The sequence below is a fragment of the Canis lupus genome, chromosome 8, assembly GCF_011100685.1.
Source record: "Canis lupus familiaris isolate Mischka breed German Shepherd chromosome 8, alternate assembly UU_Cfam_GSD_1.0, whole genome shotgun sequence".
NCBI classification, from domain to species: domain Eukaryota; kingdom Metazoa; phylum Chordata; class Mammalia; order Carnivora; family Canidae; genus Canis; species Canis lupus.
The window spans coordinates 9,139,708-9,165,012 of record NC_049229.1 but is presented as its reverse complement, the minus strand read 5'-3'; the positions used below and the strand labels follow the sequence as shown (position 1 = coordinate 9,165,012).

Below are 25,305 nucleotides of genomic sequence, written 5' to 3'. Positions count from 1 at the left end.
AATATCAAATGTTACCACTATTTCACTGCAGCTTCCCAGCCTTGTTTAGTCCCCACGTCCAACGTCTGACTTATATTTGCAAAGGTGGCAGGGGCGTATTGTATCCTTTCCTTCCTATCTGTGCTTTCCAGAGTCCAGTATACAAGTGAGCTCTGTGTATGCAGGCCCAGATATTAAAACTCCTCGTGAAACTTTCAGTTGCACAGTGGCTGAGTCCTGGTTCTTTGAAAATATTCAAGGATCGGTATCCCTGGAAATTATTGACGTCTGTGATCTACACCTGTCTGGGTTGCTGTATCAATACCAGACTATGCTACTCTTCCCACTGACGCTTCCTTAGACACCTGCTCTGTGGATTTAGCTCATTTCAGTGTCTTGTGAATAAAGAGGCTTAGCTGTTCATTGTGAATTTTCTCTTGGCCCTTCCCATCTACGCCATAGTAGAAAACGTCTGGAAACACGCTCCTAGGCCAAAGTAAGATGATTTTGACGATTTTCTTCTCTCTAGATACTTGTGGCTTTGCGGCATCTTCACTTTAAAAATATCGTTCACTGTGACCTCAAACCAGAAAACGTGTTGCTGGCATCTGCAGATCCTTTTCCCCAGGCGAGTACAGAAGCCCCTCCCAGCAAAGCCGGCTGATGGCAACGCAGGCTGACCTGCAGTCTTCTGTCTCCTTTTCTCCTCAAAACCTTTATTTGTTTCAAGTTTTACCTGTTTGTTTTCATCCATTTGCTTCCTTCTTATACCCTGGGGACTGCAGCTCTGTTACTCTGGCTTCTCAGTTCAGCCTGCCTTCGAGAAACACACGCAGAGCCTCTTCTTGCTCAGCGGCTGCCTTAGGCAGATCCAAAGCTTAAAGCTTATGGATCTGGCAGCCCAAGGCTGATGTTGAAAGCGCTGGGCCAGAGGGGGAGGAGAACCCTGAAGGGTCCCACGGACATTTAGGTTTAGTGTTCTTCTGAAGGCCAAGGGCAAAAGCTTTTGCTTTGCCTCAGCTCCAAGGAGAGAAAACAGCTGTGTGTCTCCCCAGGGAATCTTCTATCTGAAGTGACCCAAGGCCACTGTCTGCCTTGCTTCCCTGACAGCTTCCGATCCCATCTAGGTTCCCATGCAGAGCTAAATTTGAGGATTAGTGTAGGGAACATGACAGGTCTCTATGCTGATCCCTCAACAATTTTTTATAATAAGCCCTTGAGTTCAGTCTGTCACTTCCAGATTTGCATGATGCTTTTTCTGCCTTGTGAAGCAGTATTGCCCACCTCTGAGCATACATATTTTCACATTTATCTCTTGGTTTGGGAGGCAAAGAAAGGTGAACATTTAGATTATTTTTTTATGAATGAAAATATACGTGTGTACCAGTACTTCAACCACTGTCTTCAAATATGTAAAATGGAAAATAGCTACTGCTTCTAGCAGGCATGAGAAGTCCATACAATACATGGAAAGTATTATCATTGTCTTCAGCAGAACTAGGCTAAGACACATACAGACACACAATCTCTGACCTTACCATTTCTGCAAACCATTATTATCAACAGGTGAAACTTTGTGACTTTGGTTTTGCCCGGATCATTGGAGAAAAGTCTTTCCGGAGGTCAGTGGTGGGTACCCCAGCTTACCTGGCTCCTGAGGTTCTAAGGAACAAGGGCTATAACCGCTCTCTAGACATGTGGTCTGTTGGAGTCATCATCTATGTAAGCCTAAGTGGCACATTCCCATTTAACGAAGATGAAGACATACATGACCAAATCCAGAATGCAGCTTTCATGTATCCACCAAATCCATGGAAGGAAATATCTCATGAAGGTAATATCTTCCATTCGAAAATGATAATAGTTTAACCCTTCAGTGTTATAGTATTAATTCAGTTATGAATTATTAAATTGACAAATGTGCATTGTAAATTGTACACTGGAGTAGGGGCACAAATTGATTCAGGTGGGTTGGGAAAGAGTAATGGAGATGGAGATCATACACATCTTTGGATGAAAAGTACATCTTTGATAGAGAAATTGAGCAATACATATTAAGAGGCAAATGAAACACAAAGAAATTGTTAAAATTTTGACATATTGCCTTAGAACTTATACTTACACATTGGTGTAATGGAAATGGCTAATCTCCATTAAGAGTAATCTTTACTAACCATATACCTGTCTCTGTATTAAGCACTTTTAATCTATCATGAACACAAGAACTTTATGATAGTGATATTTTTAAATTATCCTATTATATGTTAGTATGCCAGTTCTTTGTGTACTGACTTCCTTCGTGTGACATTAGAATATATATGGTATTTTCTCTAGCCATTTCCCTGGTACTGTATTTTTCAGTTGTTCCTATTTGATCCTTATATATAATTTCTATGTGTATCTCTGATCACTTTCTTTAGGATAGATTGCCTTGGCAGTGTTGAATTATTTAAAGTTAAATTCTTTTTTAAAAAAAAATATTTTATTTATTCATTCATGAGAGACACAGAGAAAGAGTCAGAGACATAGGTAGAGGGAGAAGCAGGCTCCCTGCAGGGATCCTGATGTGGGACTCAATCCCAGGACCCCGGGATCAAGATCTGAGCCGAAGGCAGGCGCTCAGCCACTAAACCACCCAGATGTCCTTTAAAGTTAAATTCTTATTAAATTTTTCCTTCTTCTTAGAGAGAGTGAGTTTTAAAAGAAGTGGCAAGGGCAGTCAGGGCAGAGAAAACAGCATGCTCAATGCTTTGGAATAGAATTCCCCAGTGAATGTACTTTGGAGCTTATTTAATCCTCACAACAACCTCGTAAGATAAGTTTTACTGTCAGGCCTAGATTCAGGTAAGAGAACTGAGGCAAAAGATGGGACACCACAGGCCAAAATCACAAAACTAGTTAAGGGGCAGATCCAGAATTTATACCCAATCTGCACATACATTCTTTGACTACCAGTTTGATGACCCATCCTTCTTTAGTTTTCAGGCCGTATCTAGCTCTAAATCTGTTCAGATTTTTCACCACTTAAAAAGGCAAATACTAGTCATAGATAAACATCTGTTTGATACCTGTCACTGCATGCAGTGATGTAGAAATTGGAAAAGAGTGTATGTAAACTGCCCAAGGTAATTAAGTTCTTAGACAACTCTTGGTATTAAATGGCAAGAGCTATCCATTATCAGGGCTTTGAGTTACTATTAGCAACAACCTTTAACATCCTCTAATTAGTTGTAAATCATAGCTGGATGGATATATCTTAAAGGAATCTGTGACCTACAAAAGAACTGTCATGTAGCCAAAGCACTAATGAAATATTTAGGATAATTTAACAGAGGCAAAAGGCAAGTATCATCATGTTTCTTTTCCAGAAGGCAGAAAGGTGGAGTTATCAAATAACCTTGTGACCAGTATCTTTGTTAGGAAACACTACCTTTAAATATGGTTAACCATTATGCTTGATTCCTGCAATCAAGAAATCCAGTAAAATGACTTGATATTGTTACCACTGTGCAAGTCTAGAATACCTCTGAAGCCAGTCACATTTTCCTGTTACACAAGAATAGGCCATTGGGAAAATAGCCTCTGTATTTAAATTTTTTTTTCTTGGAGTAGTGGGGTACTTTTTCTTGAAGTAGTAGAATAAATGATGCTCCCTCTCTGGTACCATGGAAATGTGCTGACCTAGCTGTTGTAGATATAACCTATTTAGGCCAGAAATGAACAGCTATGAATTGTGAATGTTTAAATATCATTAACAGTAGAGAACAGAGACCTAAACTAATGGCTCAAGGAACTGTTGTTGGGAAACCACCGCGTGCGCATACGTGTGTGTGTGTGTGTACACACATACACATCCTAGGTAACATGAAAGTAGAGAACAAAACAAAATATTCTTCAAAGAACTTGAAGATAAATGGAAAGATGTCAAATCAAAGGAGTAAGAATCATGGTGGACTTGACTAGTTAGAATTGCATTTTCAGAGGAGATGACATTTAGGCCAGTCACTAAAATTTGGAAAGAAAGAGATAAAGCGTTTCAGAAAGAGAAAGTTATTATTTGACCAGGAAGTACATACTTTACTTGCTGTACATATTTCTAAGTGCTAAGAATTTCCCACCACTGACAAAGTCATGTAGAGACCAGCTCAGATACAACCTCACTCTTTTACATGATTCAAGTATCACTTTGGGAATTAACTGGCCTCTCTCCTCAGTATCTTCTTCTGACTCATCCTTGCCTTTGAGGCACAAGAGTTGTGCTCCTTGCTAATTGAGGCTCTTGATGGCAAATGAGTTACCTAGCTGCTGATGTAGGAACAGAATAGTTGAATATAAAAAAAGTTAGTTAAAGATGTCATTATATTAGCTGAGGTGTTACAAAAGTAATTACTGGTCCAGAATCTATCCTACTATCTTGTTGAGAACAAATAATTCCCTCACGAAAAGTAATAACAGACAGGTACCACATAATTTTAAGCACACAGGATCTAATAAATACACAAGCAAACTAGTATTGACAAAGGATAGTCACAACTGATATTAGTAAATTTTTAGTCTCAGCATACTTTAAATCATACCAGAACCACAAAGGATCCAGGTACAAGGAAATAAAAATCTAAGCACCTCAGTGATTGTAAATTCAAAGGTAAGGAACAACAGTTAAGCAGTTTGAGTTATCGTCCTATCTGCCATCATAGTTAGCCATCACTTAACCCTCTTTGAGCTTCGGTTCCTCATCTGTACAACAGGATAATGATTCCTGTCTCTATAATGAGGTTGTAACAGAGACTGAATGAGATAAAGGATGTGAAAAGCATCTATAAAGGCAGGTGTGGGGTGAACCAAGGACTTGGATTTAGGAGGAGGATAGCAGAACACTAAGCTAAGCAATTGCTCTGGCGGGTAACCAAGAATTGATTATATAATTTTAGAAATTATATGCAAACTGATGGGCATGTTTCCCAAGTATTCTTCAGACATATTGGTAGTTGTATTTTTTTTTCTTGGCATGAAAATGTAAAAGAAAAAAGAAAGTTGTAAGGTCTTTGTAGCAAACATAGATGTGTCAGAATGGAAAATTTCCTGTATCATGCATTTTTTTGTATGTGAGTGTAGAAAGGTACCCGATATAATATAATACTATCTACCGGAGTGCTGGAGTTACCATCGTACCATTTGAACCTCACGACAATCCTCCAATATGTAGCTTGTTTTTGTCTCTGTAATAGACAGAAACCAGGAAGGTTAAGTGACTCAGCTAAATTTAGACACACAGTGGCAGGACTTGAACTTATTTGCCTCTATTCTTTATATCATACATTGTTGTACGTGAAAGGATGCTTATTTCTTAAGGTTTGATGTTTAGGACCTTATAGAGAATACTTTAAAGTCATTCATTATTTTTGCTGTGATAATATAATAAGCCAAGTACTAGCATTCTGGAGATGGGCTTACTAATAATTTAGCAGTGAATTAATTAATCAGAACTCTTGTGTACAAATGATAGAAACCTGTAACTAACTTAGCAGAAAATTTATTGACTCGTACAACTGGGAAATCCAAAAAGTGAACCTTGTCTATTTGGATCTGGCAGTTCACATGTCATATTTCTCTATCTCTCTTCATCTCTGCTTTACTTTATGATGGCTTCCTTCTCAGGTGGACTCTTCATGTGGTGCAAAGTGATCCTCGGCAGCCCCAGGCTTCTATGCTGTTCCTTATACATGATCTCAGAATGGAGGAGCAATTAACTGTCAGTAGCCATAGAGTCTCTGAAAGGGGCACTGATTGGCTCTGCTTAAATCCTTGTAATACCCTGGTGACAATCACATTGTCACCGCAGGAGCCTGGCTTTGATTGGCTATATGAATGATGGAGAACCTCTCCAGTTTGGAGAGAGTAAGTTCCTGCAGGGAAAGGATACTAGGCTAAAAACAAACATAAAAGCATTAACAAATGTCCATTATAAAAATAGATTTTTGTGTGTGAATCAAGGTATGATTTGAAAAATGAGAAAAAAATTGAGCAAAACTTAACTCACCAAATGTTACAGGTAAAAGGGAGATCATAAAATTAAACTTCCAAAGAAAAAAAATAATAGCTACTGATGCTTCTATAACATTTGCATTATAGTCAAGCACTATTCAAATGCTTTACATATATGAACTCATTTAATCATCCCCAACCTTTGAGTTAATATTATAATTGTTTCCCTTTGAAAGATGAAGCGGTGTAGATGCAGAGGGTTAAGTGGCTTGCCTGAGTGGGGCCAGGGTGCAAATCCTGTCAGCTGGTTCCAAGGTAGATGCTCTTATCTACTACGTTTACAGCCTCTTGATTATCCTTCTAATGGATTTTGCTGTGCTTTCACATTAAATTTTTAATATGCTTTTACTAGCTTAGAGCTACAGTAGCAACACAATTTTCAACAATGTCTAAAAATACAGGGAAACAAGATCATGTTGTGATAATGATCTGGGTTGAGTTCTCTTCAAGTTAGTATAATGGTGACCCCATCCAAGTTACTTATTCTCTTAGGTCTCAGTTTTCTTGCCTGAAATATGGTGACAATAATTCCTAACTCACTGGGTTATTTTAAGTATTAAAGGAAATTATACAGGAGAGTGCTTAGCACAGTAATTGACATAGCTGGAGTACCTTTAAATACAATGAACGCTGTCTATTTTCCAGTCACTTTACATGATCTATCTATGAATCTGTCTGTATATATGTTTTTTGAGGGGCTTTTTTGTATACATGTATTCAGGTATATACACACACGTATAATTATATAAATTTATATATATAACTAGACATATATTTAATTACAGTTATATATAGTTATTTATATATGTATAACCAAATATACACATTGTAAATAGTTATACAAATGTAACTAATTAAGAATGCATGTATACAATAAAACACTCCAGAATTAATCATATGATTACAAATAATTGCATAAGGGAAGACTTTAGGTAATCATGAAATAAGAGTTTGAGAACATTACAGTTCATTCTAAGCCTGTGTTGGTGTGTTCCATCTTTTTTCATTTCATCATTGTGACTACTAAATGGGTGTTTGACATCATCCAGTTTATCCATTATTACCCGTCAGTGATTATATGTGGCTTCACTCCCACCTCTAGCTTTATCACTTTTACTAAGTTCAGTTTGGCCCTCAACACATCCATCCTATGACCTTTCTCAGTTCCTTGAAAGTACTTGTGTACCTATTTTAAAACATTACTTGATTCGGCATATTTACTGTATCTTATGGAAAGAGCAGCCCATTTTCACTCAAATATTTTTTAGATAATCAGATGAAACCAAGGAAAATTATGCCTTATTTGATCATGTGTCACTATGCCCTTCCTTTCATTGCATTTTTAGCAATTCCAAAATAACAAGAGATAGATCAGGCTATTCTCCATATTTGTCACATCTGTTATAATAATAAGGGTAAATCTTGGATGGACATAGCCAAAACATCAGAAAATTGCAAACAAAATTCTTTCTGTGGCTTAAGAAATAGATGCCAGGGGTGTAGGGTTTAGAAATGGGAAGTAGAAAAACTAGCTAATAGAACACAGGGATATTTGCAAGGCAAGGGATTTCTAATAATTTTTCTGAAGAACTTTCTTGATTAGGGCTCTTTTAAACAACCTGTCATAGTCTAGCTCTAGGTCTATTGCAGGCATTTTAAACTTTTTAACATTTCATCAGAGGAGCTACTTAAAAATGGAGATTCCCAAGTTCCACCCCCATAAACTGCAGTCCTGCCCTGAGAATGTAAAAAGTCCGTGGATCACAGTTTCAAAAATGCTGCTCCAGAGCCTAATCCTGAAAGACCTGACAGCTGAACAGGGCTTTAAAAAAAAAAAAAAACTTTTTTCTAAAAAAACTTTTAAAATAAATTTGCAGGATTCAATTTAAACTATAAAGATCCTCTCTAATTTCTAACCTGTTTTTTCATTCACATTTTCTTTATAATATATTTGATATCAGGACGTGCAATTTGTTTCAAATGCTAAATGTATTTTAATATATGTTGCCATAAAGTATTAAGAATAGAAAACACTACCAGACCCGTTTCTTTTGTGAAGAATAAAGAAGATGACATATAAACTCCAGGAAATACAGAAAGTTGTATAATAAAGGTATATAACATACAGAAGAAACTAACATATGTGCCATGATTTTGAGCAAAGATGTAGGAAAAAAGATCATTTTAACACACTAAAATTCTCTTTGGATTGGAAATTTGATATAGATTATAGGGTATAGGGAGCAGGGGTTATAATCTTATAATTCATAATATTTACATATAAATTATTTCACATATTACTTATTAATTAAAAATTTTAGATAACCTTTGGACCAAATTTTTGACTTTATTAATCTTATGCAAAAGAATGTAAATATTGAAACATTTACAATGCTGAAAAGGAGGAAAACAGAAAAGGTGAAGAGAGCTCTAAGAGCCGTAGCTTTCACAGCGTTCATATAAGATTCTGCCTAGGTGAATGGAGTGAGTTTTACACATTTACCTATATATGATTTAATATATAAATTAATCTTAAGAATTAATACTTTTAAATAAATATTACATATATGTATTGTATACATATCCTATATTGTGTGCCCGGCACTGTTCTAAGTTCAAAGGTGGTCAATACATTAATTTAGGGTAATCTCATTACTTGAGGGAAGGAGGACAATAAGGTAGAGAAAATGAAATGAAATGATCCATTGTCCTTAATGGAAAGGAATCTGTTTCATTTGTTTTGTTTCTCAGGTGTGGTTCTTCTCAAACTCTGTGGTAAAGGACCAGTGTCATTTTATCTTAATTTCCAAACATATCGGCCAGTACCTTGTAAAATAAAATAAATGTGACAGCAATGACAAATTGGTATAAAAGTCTCCAAATACTTTAGTCTTACCTTCTATGCTTATCTCATCATAGACCAATAAACAGTTCACAGATTGGCACTAATCCATGGGCCTCCTCTGAGTAGCACTGGTTTAAATCAGAAGAAATTTTTTAAATGGTCAAAAGAGGTAATCTCTGGAGAGCAGGTCTCATAATGAGATCTGAGGTTTTTATTTTTCATTTTGAACTCTTTTTACTGATTGATTTATATCTTCTACCAAGCGCATACAATACCTTGATTAAAAAATAATAAAACTGGGCTCCTTGATGGCTCAGTTGGTTGAGCATCGGCTCAGGTCTTGATCTTAGGTCCTGGGTTCAAGTACTATGTTGAGTTCCATGCGGGGCATGGAGCCAACTTAAAAAAATATATAAAAAATAATAAAAATGAGCAAAAGTGCATGGAGGGAAAGAAGGCTCCAGAAATAAATGGAGTACAACCTTTTATATAACTATAATTCTTCTGTGCCTGGTCTGAAAATGTCTAAAATTTTAAAAACACAAACAATATATATAATATTTTATATATAAATATTATCCACTGGAGAGTGAGGTATATGTTTGCTTCTCTGTAACAGTAGCCCTTGCATTGTGACTAGGCAGATAAAGAAGACATAGCCTTCACTCTCTAAATCTATGCCCACACAAAGGAGAATTTTCTTTTTTTTTTTTAATTTTTATTTATTTACGATAGTCACAGAGAGAGAGAGAGAGAGAGGCAGAGACATAGGCAGAGGGAGAAGCAGGCTCCATGCACCGGGAGCCCAACGTAGGATTCGATCCCGGGTCTCCAGGATCCCGCCCTGAGCCAAAGGCAGGCGCTAAACCGCTGCGCCACCCAGGGATCCCCAAAGGAGAATTTTCAAGTGTGAAAGTCAAATTCTCTTTTCCCACATTCTTGTAAACTATTCTTTTTTATGTATGACTTTAGTAAGCAGCTTTTTATTTTCCCAAGGGTTTAGTCTTAGAGGAAGAAGGAAAGTGACATAGATAACTGAGTGATGTGGATTGTATAGCTGGTAAAGTGAGATGTAATTTGTTCTAGTGCAAGTATCGAACCAGTATGGTGACAAGCCTACAGCAATGCAGAAGCATTTACTAAACTAAATAGTGCATTCCCATCATCTAATTGAATCCATCTGTTCAGTTAGAGACATGCAGTAAATCTGAGGAAGGTCAGTAATAGATTGTGAAGATCACCAGAGAAATGACTTTTTTTTTCTTCTGAGTTTTGATATTCTTCTGTGTGCCATTAGGGAGGCAAGCAGGCTGTAATCAACACGGAAGCAACCTTGGAGATTGTGTCACAATGAGTCCCCAACCCCCGCAGACAGAGATCATATTCTGTATTCACAGGCAAAGTCTGAAGAAGCACCTATTCTCAAAGCACCTGCTGTGTTGTTACTGCTCAGCTTCAGAGTCACATGGTTCGTTGGTATTATCAAGAAGTAAGAGCTGACACGAGGCTTTGACATTGCACATATAAAAAGGTGGGGGGAGGAAAACCCCTTGCGTTAATCCTATAGCTTGTCTTCAGTTCAAAATGATCAAATCATGATCATGCACCAGTGACATAGGTTTTTCCACTTGCATACTGGAACAGCCTCAGGGTTAATATTTCTCTTGCCTCCTTTCCCTGATAAGCATAGCTATAATTTATTCTTCAAGTTGGTCTCAGTCCTGTGGTGACATTCATGCACAGAGTAGAATAGATGGCATCTCAAGTCATAGAATGGCTATCATAGTATACTACTAAATTCATCGAAGCATCTCAATTTTACTTTAAAAGCAATTTTTACCATTCAGTGTGCTTAATTCAAATAAAATTGGTCACAAGTGTTTTTCCCCCAGAAATTGAAGATGAAAAATTCAGCCAGTACAAACACAAAGCAAAGCTAAATAAAAGCCTAGCACCAAGAATACCACATGGTATGTTTTCAAAATCCACCAGTGTTCCAGAACGCAAAACACTTAAGTTGGAAGTAGCACTTTGCCATGAAAAGGAACCAGCTGTAGGTCCCTCTTGCACTACATATTGTTCAAAACAAAAAATAACCCCATTGAAAATAAGCCTCGGGTAGATGAGACCTAGAAATCCAATGGTATAAGAAAGAAAAGAAAGACAATTGTCATTTTAATAATTAAACTCTGTTTGTAACAGTTTATGAGGCTTGCAGATCCAGCAAGCCTGCTGAATATTAATGAATGGATTGATTTGTCAACATATTAGCACCGCTGTCAGACATAACAGCACGGAGGAGATGTGAGGGGACTAGCCAGTGAACTGCTTAAAAATGCTTGACTGAGTGCCAGGAAATTCTATCACAATTGGTAAACTAAAGTGAATTATGTGGGTTCGAGCTTCCACTGGGGTTTAATAATCCCCTCTTGAAATTCTGGAGTTACTTATGTTTACTTTCTTTAAGCCATGCACTTCATTCAATAATAAGGAACTTTAAAATTGGGAACCAAAGGCATACAGTGATTTTTAAAAATCTAATAGAGCAAATTCTTTATTATGTATGTATGTGTATGTATATATGTATTTCAAAATCCAAATGAGATAGTATTTGAAAAGATGTACCACTAGGACAGGAATCATGTATTTTGATAGCAAGTAAAATAAAACTAATAGAATTTTTTCCAAAAAATGGTAATTTGTAGAGAGAAACCACTGAGAAGTTTTAGCAAGGACTTTGGCATTTAAAAAAGAAGAATATTGACATTAGTAAGTGCTCGAAAATTGGCTGTTTATTAGCCCTCCCAAGTTAAAATGTTTCTGTATATCTCAATAGTAAAAGTAAAATTTCACTAATGAATGTATATCATAGTTGAGTTGAAATATAAAGTCTGAGATGTCAAAGTAGAGGAACAGCAAGCCTTAAGTATTCTGTGAGTTTGCTTTCTTCTATAATGACAACACAGAATACCTCAAAATATAGCATGCTAAAAATCTTACTTAACTCCTATACTGCTCTATAGTGCCAAGATATTGAGTAATTATCCAGAACATTCTTAAATCGCTTCAGTGATAGAAAATAGTTTCATGAGGAGCCCTATTTCTTCTGAAATTTTTTAAAGATTTTATTTATTTATTCATGGGGGGGGGGGGTGGCAAAGACACAGGCAGAGGGAGAAGCAAGCTCCAAGCAAGGAGCCTGATGTGGGACTTGATCCTGGGACTCCAGGATCAGGCCCCCCGGCCAAAGGCGGTGCTAAACTGCTGAGCCACCCGGGGGGCTTCTTCTGAATTTGACCCCAGAACAATGAGCAAAAATATCTTGGTGTTTATATCCAGTGTTAGAACAAGCCTGCTCCTTTTTCCAAATAGAGGCTCTCTCAGAGGTTTGAAAGCAGCCATCATGTCATCTTTTCCCTTCCCTTCCCTTCCCTTCCCTTCCCTTCCCTTCCCTTCCCTTCCCTTCCCTTCCCTCTCCTCCCCTCCCCTCCCCTCCCCTCCCCTCCCCTCTCCTCTCCTCTCCTCTCCTCTTCTCATCAGCTTTTTCTGCAGTCTCTTATTCACTCTGTTCCAAGCACTCTCATCTTTGTTTATGTTCTTTTGAAATTAAACCCCAGAGCTGTTCTCACTCAAGGTTCCATGAGTCAAATTAAGTGTAGAGTGAAGCCACCACTTCCTCATGATAAAGAACACATTTCTTTTAGCATGGCATAAAATCCCAGCTGAGTTGGGAACAATAAGTAAATAAATGTTGAGTTTACTATGGATTTAGAACCCTGAATTCTTTCTTGTGAATGTTGTGGATAAGCCAGGTCTTCCAATTCTGTACTTAGATCTTTTCTTAGGGGATGGGAAAGGACTTTAAATGAGGACTTCATTTTATTTGTACTTGGTAAATCTTATCTTACTGGTTTGGCCTGTAGTTCCAGATACAGTTATTTTGGAACTTATTTGTGTAATCCAATTTGTTTACTCTTCCTGTTGGCATCCTCTGAATGAAAGCTGTCCTAAAACCCATCTATGTCTTCATTGCAGAATACTGAACCTGATGGGGCTGAGGACAGATACCTTTCTCTATCTACGGTTAGATACCTTTCTCTTTGCTTACATGTATCCATTCAGGGGCCCTCTGGGAGATGTTAAGCCAATTAGTAACTACTGTCAATGTTCTCATACCTACCTCTTAGTTCCTTGCTACTCAAAATGTGGTCTAAGGCTCCTTCTGGGAGCCACTAAAAGATAGACTCTCATGTCTTACCCCAGATCTAAATCAGAATCTTCCTTGTAAGATCCCTGGATTATTAAAAGTCTAAGAAGCACTGCTTGGCAGAATTTTCTCAACACTAGCTGCACATGGTAGAAAACACTTGAGGTGCTTCTAAAAATATCGATAACCTGGAAGCCCTTACGTAAAGATTTTCCCTTGAACCTGTGGCCTGAGTATTAGCATTTTTAAAAAACCAGAAACACAGAAGTGTCTCTCAAAGATGTTAATGTGCAATTGAAAAAGGAAAAAAAATCTACCTGAACATCGTTAGGATCATATAAATATATTTCGATTTCTAACCTTAAATTTTGAATCAGTTTGGCATCAGTTTGGAGGCTGCTGTAGGCTGTATTTTAGCAATTCATGATTTCCAAGATTCTGTTTCTAGTCTTTTTTTAAATAAATTCATTTTTTATTGGTGTTCAATTTGCCAACATATAGAATAACACCCAGTGCTCATCCCATCAAGTGCCCCCCTCAGTACCCGTCACCCAGTCACCCCATCCCCCTGCCCACCTCCCTTTCTACCACCCCTAGTTCGTTTCCCAGAGTTAGGAGTCTCTCATGTACTGTCTCCCTTTCTGATATTTCCCACTCATTTTTTTCTCCTTTCCCCTTATTCCCTTTCACTATTTTTTTAAATCTTTTATTTTATTTAAATTCAACTTGCCAACATATAACACCCAGTGCTCATCTCATCATGTGCCCTTCTCAATTACATCTTGTTTTATTTCTTTTTAATTTTTTATTTTTTAAAATATTTTTTAATAATAAATTTATTTTTATTGGTGTTCAATTTGCCAACATACAGAATAACACCCAGTGCTCATCCCGTCAAGTGCCCCCCTCAGTAACCGTCACCCATTCACCCCCACCCCCAGCCCTCCTCCCCTTCCACCACCCCTAGTTCATTTCCCAGAGTTAGGAGTCTTTATGTTCTGTCTCCCTTTCTGATATTTCCTACCCATTTCTTCTCCCTTCCCTTCTATTCCCTCTCACTATTTTTTATATTCCCCAGATGAATGAGACCATATAATGTTTCTAGTCTTCAAGAGGAAATGTGATTGAGTGTAAAGCAAAGGTGTAACCATTGATAGGGTAACTTTCCGCAGAGGAAAGAACTAGAAAAGGAAAGATACTGACTTGAGTCTCGAAAGGTCCTACACTTCATTGCATTGCGGTAATTGCCTCAGAACAAGTAAGAGGATGATTTCCAGAGGCCTTGTTTTCTGCCTCAGCCTCTGGTTTCAGCCCAGGAGGAGTGGCCCAGTTAGTGTTGCCGGGCAACAGCTTGCTTGGTTGAGAGCTGGAATGTGAAGGGTTGCAAAACGATTTTTAAAATAAACACACAACTTACCATCAGCATGAAGTGAACCAAGAGAAGTACTGAGCTACCCTGCGGCAGGAGGTTAGGCAGAGAATAGAAAGGGAAAAAAGAAAACACTTCCCTGAAGGCAAGGAGCTCAGTGGTTGACAGATGATGGCTTTATCACTAGAATAATAGCTCTGATCTGGTTTCCTATTTGAAAATTTGTACCTAATTTGTGGGTGGACAGAAGACAGTATGGAAAAAAAAAATAAAGGTACTGTTACTGGAAAAAAGAGCTCAGCCTGTGGGATTCACAGGTCATTCCTCTTCTGTAGAATCAACATTGCAAAATAACGTAATCTATACTGAGACATTCTCAGCATTAATATGATTTTCTGATAGAAGTCACCAATCCTATGATCTTTTACATGTCTTACAGTGTCTTTCCATCCAGGAATACATTTAGCCAAAATAATACAAACCATATGCAGATAATGTGGCTATTAAAACTCAGAGCTGAGAAAATGGCCGTTTAAATTCCTAATGAATGTATTCAATCTACCAAATGCTGTTTAGCAAGCATTTTTCTAATGCACTGAACGATGCATTTTATCTTAAATTTTGATGAAACTTATGTGCAAAAAATTAGTACATAATCTGTGTGACCTTAAAGGAGTTAAAATCTACTGGGAAGAATGGGGGGATGACAGACATAGTTTGAGATAATACAAGATGTGTAATGGGGGGGCACCTGGGTGGCTCAGTCGGTTAAATGTCTGCCTTTGGCTTAGGTCATGATCTCCAGGTCCTGGGATTGAGCCCCACATTGGGCTCCCTGCTCTGCAGGGAGTCTGCTTCTCCCACTGGCACTCCTCCTGCTTGTGCTTGCTCACTCTCTCTTGCTCACTCTCTCCCACTCACTCTCTTTCTCAAATAAATAAAATCTTTAAAAAAGTTGAGAAATGATTAAGAGTTATGACCCAAGGGACCCATTATATATTCAGATATGTCTGGTTCTATTCATTTGGTAGGATTTTCTCCAGTTTCGGATGTCCTTCAGTTTGGCCATACTAATGGCATATGCAAATATACCTTCTGCATACAGAGAACCTATTCTTTTTTTTTTTTTTTTAAGAGATTGGGAGAGAGGTTGATGGGGAGGGAAAGTGGCAGAGGAAGAAGGAGAGAGAGAATCTTTAGCAGGCTCCACACACACCCAGCACAGAACCCGACTTGGGTTCTCACAACCCTGAGATCCCAACCTGAGCCAAAATCCAGAGTCGGATGCTCAAATGAATGACCCGCCCAGGCGCCCCACAGAAAACCTGTTCTGCCCATATACATGGTATTTGCTTTGAAGTACAGAATGACAGCAATATAGTCTCTACAATTTCAAAGATAATTCTGAATTTTGATGCCAGAAGAAAATGGAATCCATACAATTAGCACTCTGATGGAACATTTCTTTTCATATTAAAACATAAAGCTCTTCAGCACCTGCGTAGACAATTAGGTTTGGGTTTGTTCCGATATACTTGTACACCTGGCAAACAGGCTACCCAGAACTTGAGCTATCCTAACATCTGCTGAAAGTTCCATTCCAGTTAAAGAGAACATTTGATTAAATTTTCTTTTTGCTTTCCTGACATTTTAGTCTCTCAGCTGATGGGGCAGTGAGAGCAACTGCTGTACAGGAAGTCAGGGGGAAAGTAACCATGTTATCCAAGAATTTATCGTAGCAAAAAGAAATATCAAGCTTCAAAAACAGATTTTCTTTCGTCTTATTTTGTAATTTATAGGAAACAGTGTGTATTCCTGCCTACAGATATTTTAGAAAGCACAAAGCTCTTTTGCTCATGAAGGATAAGGGATTCTTTAAAAATGAAAAATTTGAACCATACAATTATTAAAAATTTTCTAATAACAAAAAGAAAAGAAAGATTTCCCGCATTGCCTCTGTTGCAGGATTGGCGTGAAGGTCAAGAAAGAATTCTTTTTTTTTTTTTTTTTTTAAAGAAAGAATTCTTAAAACATTTTGTGGTGCTTTGTAAGTTTATTTAAGTAGCACAGAGACACAACCTATGGGCAGAAAGAGCTGCACTTTTGCTGAGTGAAGCTGGTGGTTATATGCTTAATGCTCAAGGGGGAGGGTGCAAGGAGTATTAGATCATAAATGTCTTCTTTGAATTTATACTCCTAAAACTACGGTTGCAAGATTTCTCCGATGCTTATCATTCAGTTCGATATTACCAATGGGTAAGATAAGGGCACCCGGGTGGCTCAGTGGTTGAGCATTTGCCTTTGGCTCAGGTTGTGATCCCGGGGTCCTGGGATCAAGTCCTGCATCAGGCTCCCCGGAGGGAGCCTGCTTCTCCCTCTGCCTATGTCTCTGCCTCTCTCTGTATGTCTCTCGTGAATAAATACAATCTTTAAAAAACCCAAAACAATGGGTAAAATAGAAAGGTAGTCAGGAGACCCTTTAAGAATGTAGCAACTAGCATGTATTTGATCTTATTGAAACTGTGCAGACTAGCCTTCTGGGTTAAAGGTGAACATTTTTCTGCTTCTATCCCTCATCACCTAAATGTGGCTATTCAAGGTATTTAGAGAGCTTGGATTTAAGACAATTTATTAATAACAGGAAAGGAAGAGATTGAGTTTAAGTAAGAGAACAAAACCCTTAGAATATCAGAAAGGCTAACTAACTCCCAGAATAAATGGGCCCATACAATCAGAAAATAATCCTATCAGTTTCTGAAGAAGTTATATTTACTGCAGAGAGGAGGAGAAATCAGCCACTGCCTATTTTCCTCCTGTTTTCTTCAAGGAGGGTTGGGGAAGTCTTCATACTGAGAGAATAAAGGGAGGAGAGTGTGAAACAAAAAAATATAACCCAAGGGATAGAGGATTTCCTGCAGAGCATTAGCCCTGGCCAGTGTCAGCTATTTAAAACGGTAAGATGGCAACTGCTGATTGCCCAAAACTATGGAAACCAGCACTGTGTCGTGTTGTTCAACTCTTGAAAGGCAGGTATTTAAGGATGCCTGGGTGGCTCAACTGGTTGAGTGTCTGCCTTTGGCTCAAGTCATGATCCTGGAATTCTGGGATTGAGCTCCACATTGGGTTCCCTATAGGGAGCCTGCTTCTCCCTATGCTGCCCTCCACCCCCTACTCCCACCTCCCACTTGCATGCTCCTGCACCCTCTCTCTTTCTCTCAAATAAATAAATAAATCTTTAAAAAAATAAAGAAAGGCAGGTATTTGATTATATACTTTTTGCTGTATCTAGAGAAAGAAGTACAAGATACCAAATTTTCTGAGACATTATCTCCTTCTCCAATATCCATTTCTCTTGGGTCTCAGAGACCTTTTAGGCTGCAGATGCTCCTGCTCCTGGAGCTCTGGGGAATGTGGAGTTTCTGCCTTTTTCTGTCTTCCCAGACAGGGCAATGGCATCCTGCTCTGCTGCTGTGCCAGCATGCCACCTTTCCTTCTGACATTTCCTTCTTCTGCAGTCCTTTTCTTTCCTCCTGTTTCCTATAGCCAGAACATACTCCCTGTCTCCTTTGCTTAGTTTTGAGAGAGATTCACAGACTGGCCCAGCTTTGTATCTGTCTCTCCCATTTTCTCTCCCTCTTCCTCATCCCCTGCATTCCTTCTAGATCAGATCATTTAGTCTTGATTTAAGTTTGGGAGCTGGAATTGAGTCTCCCATCTGGACTTTTCTTCTGATTGCCTGCTCTCTTTTGGAGGCTGGGGCTACTCTAGTTTTACTAGTCTTTTTTGCTCATTTGTTACTGGCTTCCCCTTCCCTTAGCTTGGATCTTCTATACCCTTACACCTAGCAGTATCTGCTGGAAGCTAATACCTGGGGTATCACAAGAGGGAGGATGCTCAATGGCCGCTATAAATATGATGAACGTTCAGGACTGTATGTTAAAGAAGCTTGCAGTGATGCTGTTAGAGCCATTGTGAGTAATTTTTCATAAATCATGGATAAAACGAGATGCTAAGATACTTAGGCCAGTTTCCTGAATTTCTGAAAAGAGGAAAGAATGAATTCTGAAGTCTTTAAACAGGAAGCTTAACATTTATCCTTGACAAAATCCTAGACTGAACAATTGAGTAAATAGTGTGCAAACATGTAGAAAACAAATTCTGGCCTTTAGAAGGAAATGACTAAAAGTCAGTATTAGTATTAGTTTACTTAAATTTTTTCTAGGATACTTGAATTTTCTTTTTAAATAAGTAGAATGGTAGAATGAATACTGCTGAAGACTGATGTGCCTTGACTAAAATAAAACATTTGGGAAAATCTCCCCCAGGAATCTTTGGGAAAGATGATAAAATATGAACTGGATGACAGTTCTCCTGGGAGGCAACCTCGTCTTTTTTTTTTTTTTTTTTTTGTCAGCCTTGCTCAAAGAATAATCAGTAGGCATGGCAGTTGGGAGGGCGATCTAGGATAGAGTCATCCAACCTGATACTAAAGCATTTTCCTGACCAAAAAATGTTCCTGATAATCTAATGAATACATAGCTGATACACTCATAATACATAGCTGATACACTCATTCAGTTTGGACGTGGTAGGAAGTTAGGACATTTAGCCCTTGTGATAGAAGGGGCTCCTACCACATGCAGAATGGTCTTTGAATGCCAAAACGTTGAGCTAAATTCATTAAATTCACAGAGGTGTCTATATACTCCTGCACAAAAGAACATATAAGTGTAGTGGAAACATAATTAAGAAGAATTTAACTTCATAATTAGAAAAAATCAATTTAATTTTTAATATTAGTATCAGTTAATAATGAGTTAATACTTTGATCTGGTTGCTATATGGCATAGTCTTTAAGAGCAGAGGTTTTGGAGCCAGACCACTGGATTTAAGCCTCAGTTCAGGAGCTATCTGACTTTGGCCAAGTTACATGACATTTTCCTTTTATATAAAGTGGCAATGAAGATAACTACTTTCATAGGGTTGTTATCAGGACTATCTATGGATATGAATGTGAAATTTAAAACACCCTCAATTCCAGGCTACCTGAATAATATCTGTGTCTACAAAATAAGTCAGTTAATTATGAAAAAATTTTGTCAACAATGAATAGGAACATTGAAGAAAAGCTAGTGAATGTCAAAATAAGGGTGCCCAGGAAGACTGAGAAACTGAGAAGGTGAAGCAAAGGTGAATTACTATCACTAAGACTTGAAAAACTATCATATAGAACAGGACCAAGTTAACGTGGGTTAGTTATAAAAAGACAGTTTGGGGCACAATAGAGGAGAAACGAATTCTTGTCACTAGTATCATGTAACTCATTGACCTATGAAATAGGACTGTTGGAGACTATCTCTAGTGTGTGAATGTGTGTGTGTATGTGTGTGTGTGTGCGCATGTGCACACATGCATGCAAACTCATATTTTGCCTTTGCAACTAGATTGGGAGCTTTTTAGAGTTAGAGCTTTATCATTAACTCTTTTGTTCCCTAAGTAATTTCCAACAGTAATTCCTTAGGGAAGATTTGGTGAATGAACAGATAAATGAATGGTTGACACATGTGAGGAACATAGCCAATAAAAAGAACATTGTTCAGGACAGCCCCGGTGGCGAAGCAGTTTGGCACCGCCTGCAGCCTGGGGTGTGATCCTGGAGACCTGGGATCGAATCCCACGTCAGGCTCCCCGCATGGAGCCTGCTTCTCCCTCTCCCTCTGCCTGTGTCTCTGTCTTTGTGTGTCTATGAATAAATAAATAAAATCTTAAAAAAAAGGACATTGTTCACACAAAACTTCAGAATTTCTTTTAAAAATGGGTTTAGTGAAAGGCATTTTGGATAGTATAGTTAATGCTGGATTGTATGACTTGATTAATAAAAAAGATGTTTTAAGAGTTCCAGAAACAGTGACAAGTAGAATGGAGCTCTCAAGCACTAATGATGGACCTATTTTCTGAGTAACACTGAGTGCCCAAAGTTGGTTATTCCCGTTTTTTTTTCTACCAAGAGCCACAAAATATATTTATAAACACACAAATGGGGCACCTGGTGGCTCAGTCAGTTAAGTGTCTGCCTTCGGCTCAGGTGATCCTGTAGTCCCGGAATCAAGCCCCGTGCTGGGCTCCCTGCTCTAAGGAGAGTCTGCTTCTCCCTCTGCCCCTTCCTTCCCCCAGCTCATGCTCTTTCTCTATCTCTTTCACTCTCTTTCTCAAAAGATAAATAAAAATTTTAAAAAATTAACATACAAATACACATACATATTTATACACACATATATATCCCTTCTAATTCTCTCCTTATATCCTAAACTATTTTCTCTTGAATGTACTTGCCATTATTTTGCTGTGTTTATTCACATCGCCTGGGTACTGAGGCTGTAGTCAGACTCGTGATTGTGTGCTTCATTCAGCAGAAAAAAATTCTCATCTCCACATATTCCATTCCCTTCAGACACTTAGTTTCTCCTCTGGCAGTACTTCCCTCCCCATTAGGCAGTGTGGTTCACTGCTGGGGTGCATTTGGGCACAAACCAGCCCTTTTGTTGAGTTACTGTACTCCTACCTTCCTAATTATAGAATTCAAAGCAGAATGAGTGAATTAGTAATATGTGTTTATTGCCTGCAGGGTCTGGGGAAGCGTAATGCTGTGGTGCACTTACAGTAACACATAAGCTCTCCTGTCTGCCCTCATCCTCCATTTTTGCTCTGTGACTTCACAGCAGCAAGAATGGAAGGTGCACTTTACTCACCAGTGAGTAAATCATGTGAATGGATGTTTTAAAGCACATGCCCAATGCACAGTTCACTGAGAGAACTATACTTTCAAAAGCTCTCTGGGAACACATGTGTGGAATTTGAAATGGTACTAAGTACTGTGTTTCCCAGGGTATCCTAGCTCAGGCAAGGGGGTAGTAGCCTAGAGAGCATTTAAATGTGTTATTGCATTTACTTTCTCCTATCAAAGAATTCTTAGGTGTTTGATTCTCCAGCCATTCAAGCATACAGACAAATACTTGGAAGACTGATATCAAAGAGATAGAAATTCTGAATTACCAAGAGACTATAGAAATAATTTCTCTTTGCCTGGTAATGAGGAAGATTCCAATTCATTCTATTTGAAGCAGTCTTTGTCCCAGTTGCCTCTGGACTCCTGTGACCACCTGAATTTTCAGAGCCATACAGGTTGATGTAGACCATACAGTACAGTCAGAGCCACCTGATTCAGGACTTGGTGGTTATAGTAGTTGGGGAATTAATTTGCATTTTTTATATCAGCTATCTATTTGATTAAGATTTGGAGGGGAAAGATCGATCCCTCAGGAAATCTGATGGCCAGGATATGGTTAAGGGTAGAAATTAACTGGTGAAATGTGAGTGCTTCTGTTGGTTTGGCAGATTTCACCAAGCTCTTTTTTGGAAAGAAAATGCTAAGGTGAAAGAAAAATGGGAAGTTATTATAAGAATGAGTAGAAAGTATAGTAGTGAGTTCATTAAATAATATTAAATAATATTAAATAATAACCTCGGCTGAAAATATAATTTTTACAAAGGTGAGGAAAAGGTCTATCACATAGTACTGTAAGTAACTCAGATGCTTTGTAAACTAGATAACTGAAAGAATTACTTCCCCACCCCAAATTACACTCTGCAGGAGTCCCAATCGGAATCAGAGTGCTTAGCTGGACAGACTGGTTCTAACCTCATAGAATAATTCTTGTTAGACAAATTTCTTTCCTGTCTTCCCCTAGGAAACAGTGAAGGCTGATATAATATCCAATTCATTGGATATTTTAATAAGCAAAGTGAAAGAGACATGAGTGTTTTCCTATTGAGCCATGAGTATTCAGGCTGTGAGTTTATCCTGAGTCTTGGCCCATGTTATATTTTATTTTATTCCTTTAAATTTGGTGTCCAGAGGTCTGTCGTTTGATTCAAGACTATAAAGCCCATTATGTGTACTTAAGCTTTAAATACATTTTATAACAAAATTAATAAATGCTTTCTCTTAGATATTAGTTGTATCCTGCAATTAGTATAAGAAATAGTTAAATGATGTACATTTAAACAAAACTCCTAGAAAGATGCATTAAAGACCAGACCAAGAGAAATTTACATCATAATCACAAAAGACTCAGACTTCCTCTTCCATAATTGTTTTCAATTTCACTTTTTAATATCCAAAATAAAATGAAGGCCAAGGTTTTAGAATTCTCAAGAGTATTTTCTTCAGGTTCTAGTGCCTGATAGCACTATACCGCCTCTAACTGTGAAATCGCTGATGTGAAATAAACTGTAAGTGAATTATGCATGTGTTCCATATTTGTCATCTATTTTTATCAATAATTGAATTTTTTTCAGCCATTGATCTTATCAATAACTTGCTGCAAGTAAAAATGAGAAAGCGCTATAGCGTGGATAAGACCTTGAGTCATCCTTGGCTACAGGTAAACATCAATCACTGGACATTTTCCCAATCAGACGGACTTGTAAATATTTACAAGATTTTGATATTATATGTAAAAATCTTTTGTTATATTCTTAAAAGCGTTATTCTCATATCAATTTGTTTGCCAAAATGCATGCAACTTCTGAGGATTTAATAACAATTTGATGTTTCTAAATCTCTCTAACAAGAATATTTGACAGGGAAGAAATATACCAAACACACACAAGCACATGCACACACTTACACATGCACCAAAAATAAAAACAGAAAAACAAAAAATCTAAGGGTCATTATAAAACTCCAAGGACCAGATTTCAAGAGCATCTGTATGTATAATCCTGATAAATGTCCAAGCAGATGCCCATCTGGTCATGCACTGTACTCATTTGGAGTCTGCATTTTTAAATCCTGGGCTAAAATTTATGGAACAAATGCATGGCAAGTATAAAGTATATGCATGCATTTGTTTCCTCTTCTATATTTATCTTCACCTTAAACTTAAATTTTAGGAAATGATACTATGAAATACCAAAGGATTATTCATAGGCATTAAATTTCAAAGGACTACCAGTGTTCCTAATTGTTTGACTGCAAGCCCTAATTGCCCACTCTGTGATGCACGGTATCATACAAACAGTATACATCTGCAGAGTTTAGGTAAGCAGGAAGGCTTTGGTGCTGTTGTTGGCACTTCAGGGTGCCTGATGAGAGACACAGCACTGATGGAGTAGAAGGAAGAAGGATAACTCATCAGTTGTGGGAACAGAAACAAAACAGTATTTTAATGAGTTGTGATCATCTTTGTGGTAATATTTTGAAATTTATTCCTCAGGATTATCAGACCTGGTTAGATTTGCGAGAGCTAGAGTGCAAAATCGGGGAACGCTACATCACCCACGAGAGCGACGACTTGCGGTGGGAGCAGTATGCAGGGGAGCAGGGGCTGCGGTACCCGGCTCACCTGATCACTCCAAGTGCGAGCCACAGTGAGGGTCCTGAAACTGAAGAAACAGAGATGAAAGCCCTCAGTGAGCGTGTCAGCATCCTCTGAGTTCTATCCCCTATAATCTGTCAAAACACTGTGGAATTAATAAATACATACGGTCAGGTTTAACATTTGCCTTGCAGAACTGCCATTATTTTCTGTCAGATGAGAACAAAGCTGTTAAACTGTTAGCACTGTTGATGTATCTGAGTTGCCAAGACAAATCAACAGAAGCATTTGTATTTTGTGTGACCAACTGTGTTGTATTAACAAAAGTTCCCTGAAACACTAAACTTGTTATTGTGAATGATTCATGTTGTATTTAATGCATTAAACCTGTCTCCACTGTGCCTTTGCAAATTGGTGTTTTTCTTACTGGAGCCTCAATTTGGTAAGAGTCTACAGAACCTGTCTGTGAAGTAGTTCTGTTCTATGTGTCCCGTTGGCGTTGTCGTTACAAGCAAACTCTTGAAGAGTAGATTATTATCAGTTCTATGAACAACTCCAAAACTCATGTGGAAAAAAAAAAATAATGATGGGGGATGGGAAGTGGCTGTACAATCCTAGACACAGGTGCATGGAAGAGTTTACTGTATAGTTTCAAATCCTTCGCCTGCCTGGTGTGCCTCAGTATGTTTAAAGTCAAATAAGTGGACCTAGGTGCACCTACTACTCATAAGCCTAAATGCCTTAGAAATGTAAACTGCCATATATGACAGATATTTCCTCCTTTCTTACAATACCCTCTGTACTATGGAAAATCAGCAGCTAAGCAACCTTTTGCCTTTGTGTATTTTTCAATAATAACAAATAAATATTCTTGTCAAAGAATGTGTTCACCTGGCTGAATCATTTTCATTTACTTTCAGGCCACATAGGAACAGAGGTATCTGCTCAAAAAAAGCAGAAAAGGTCTCATGGTTTAGAATTTAACTTGAACTACTGTGAGGCCTAAAAGTATGTTTCAAAGCATAATGGAGTATTTGTCTTTCATATCATCTGCTCTCCAGTAGAGAAAAGAGCTCTCAAAGAGAAAAATAACCAAAGCCAAACAGGAAAGTTGGAGGCCTAAGTAAGAATATTACAAATGGCAATCTCAATGTAGCTTCCTGATTTAGTCAGTATAAAACCAGAACGAATTATGATAATGGCTCTAATTTCTTTGAATATTATCGAAACAAGAAGATTCTAATGTGAACTACAAAAACACATAAAGACTGGAAAATAATTCCTAAGGAGAAAGCCAACTGAGGTCAAGTTTTACAACCTGGGAAAGAGAAAAGTAATACTGGACTTAACAGACATTGGGGTGTGGAGTGGGTAATGTGGGATGTTTTTCTTTGTAGCAAAATGACAAAGTATTGTGTATTACTATTACTACGTAACAGAAATGTTATAAATAGATGGAAGAATTTTATGTGTTGTGAGA

At 37.9% G+C, this 25,305-nt stretch overlaps 1 protein-coding gene across 3 annotated transcripts in view; it reads left to right on the top strand.

The window, feature by feature from the left end:
* The window catches only part of PRKD1 (protein kinase D1), a 322,398-nt gene extending 297,691 nt beyond the window's left edge, over nt 1-24,707 (top strand). For 2 of the 3 annotated variants that reach the window (XM_038544380.1, XM_038544381.1), the window contains 4 exons: nt 509-607; nt 1,546-1,813; nt 22,804-22,889; nt 23,724-23,942. In XM_038544380.1, the coding sequence (XP_038400308.1) occupies nt 509-607; nt 1,546-1,813; nt 22,804-22,889; nt 23,724-23,942 (672 nt within the window). Of the gene's footprint in view, nt 1-508; nt 608-1,545; nt 1,814-22,803; nt 22,890-23,723 lie in introns of all 3 variants that reach the window. The other variant, XM_038544379.1, reaches the window with a different exon arrangement.
* Nucleotides 24,708-25,305: the final 598 nt, after the last annotated feature.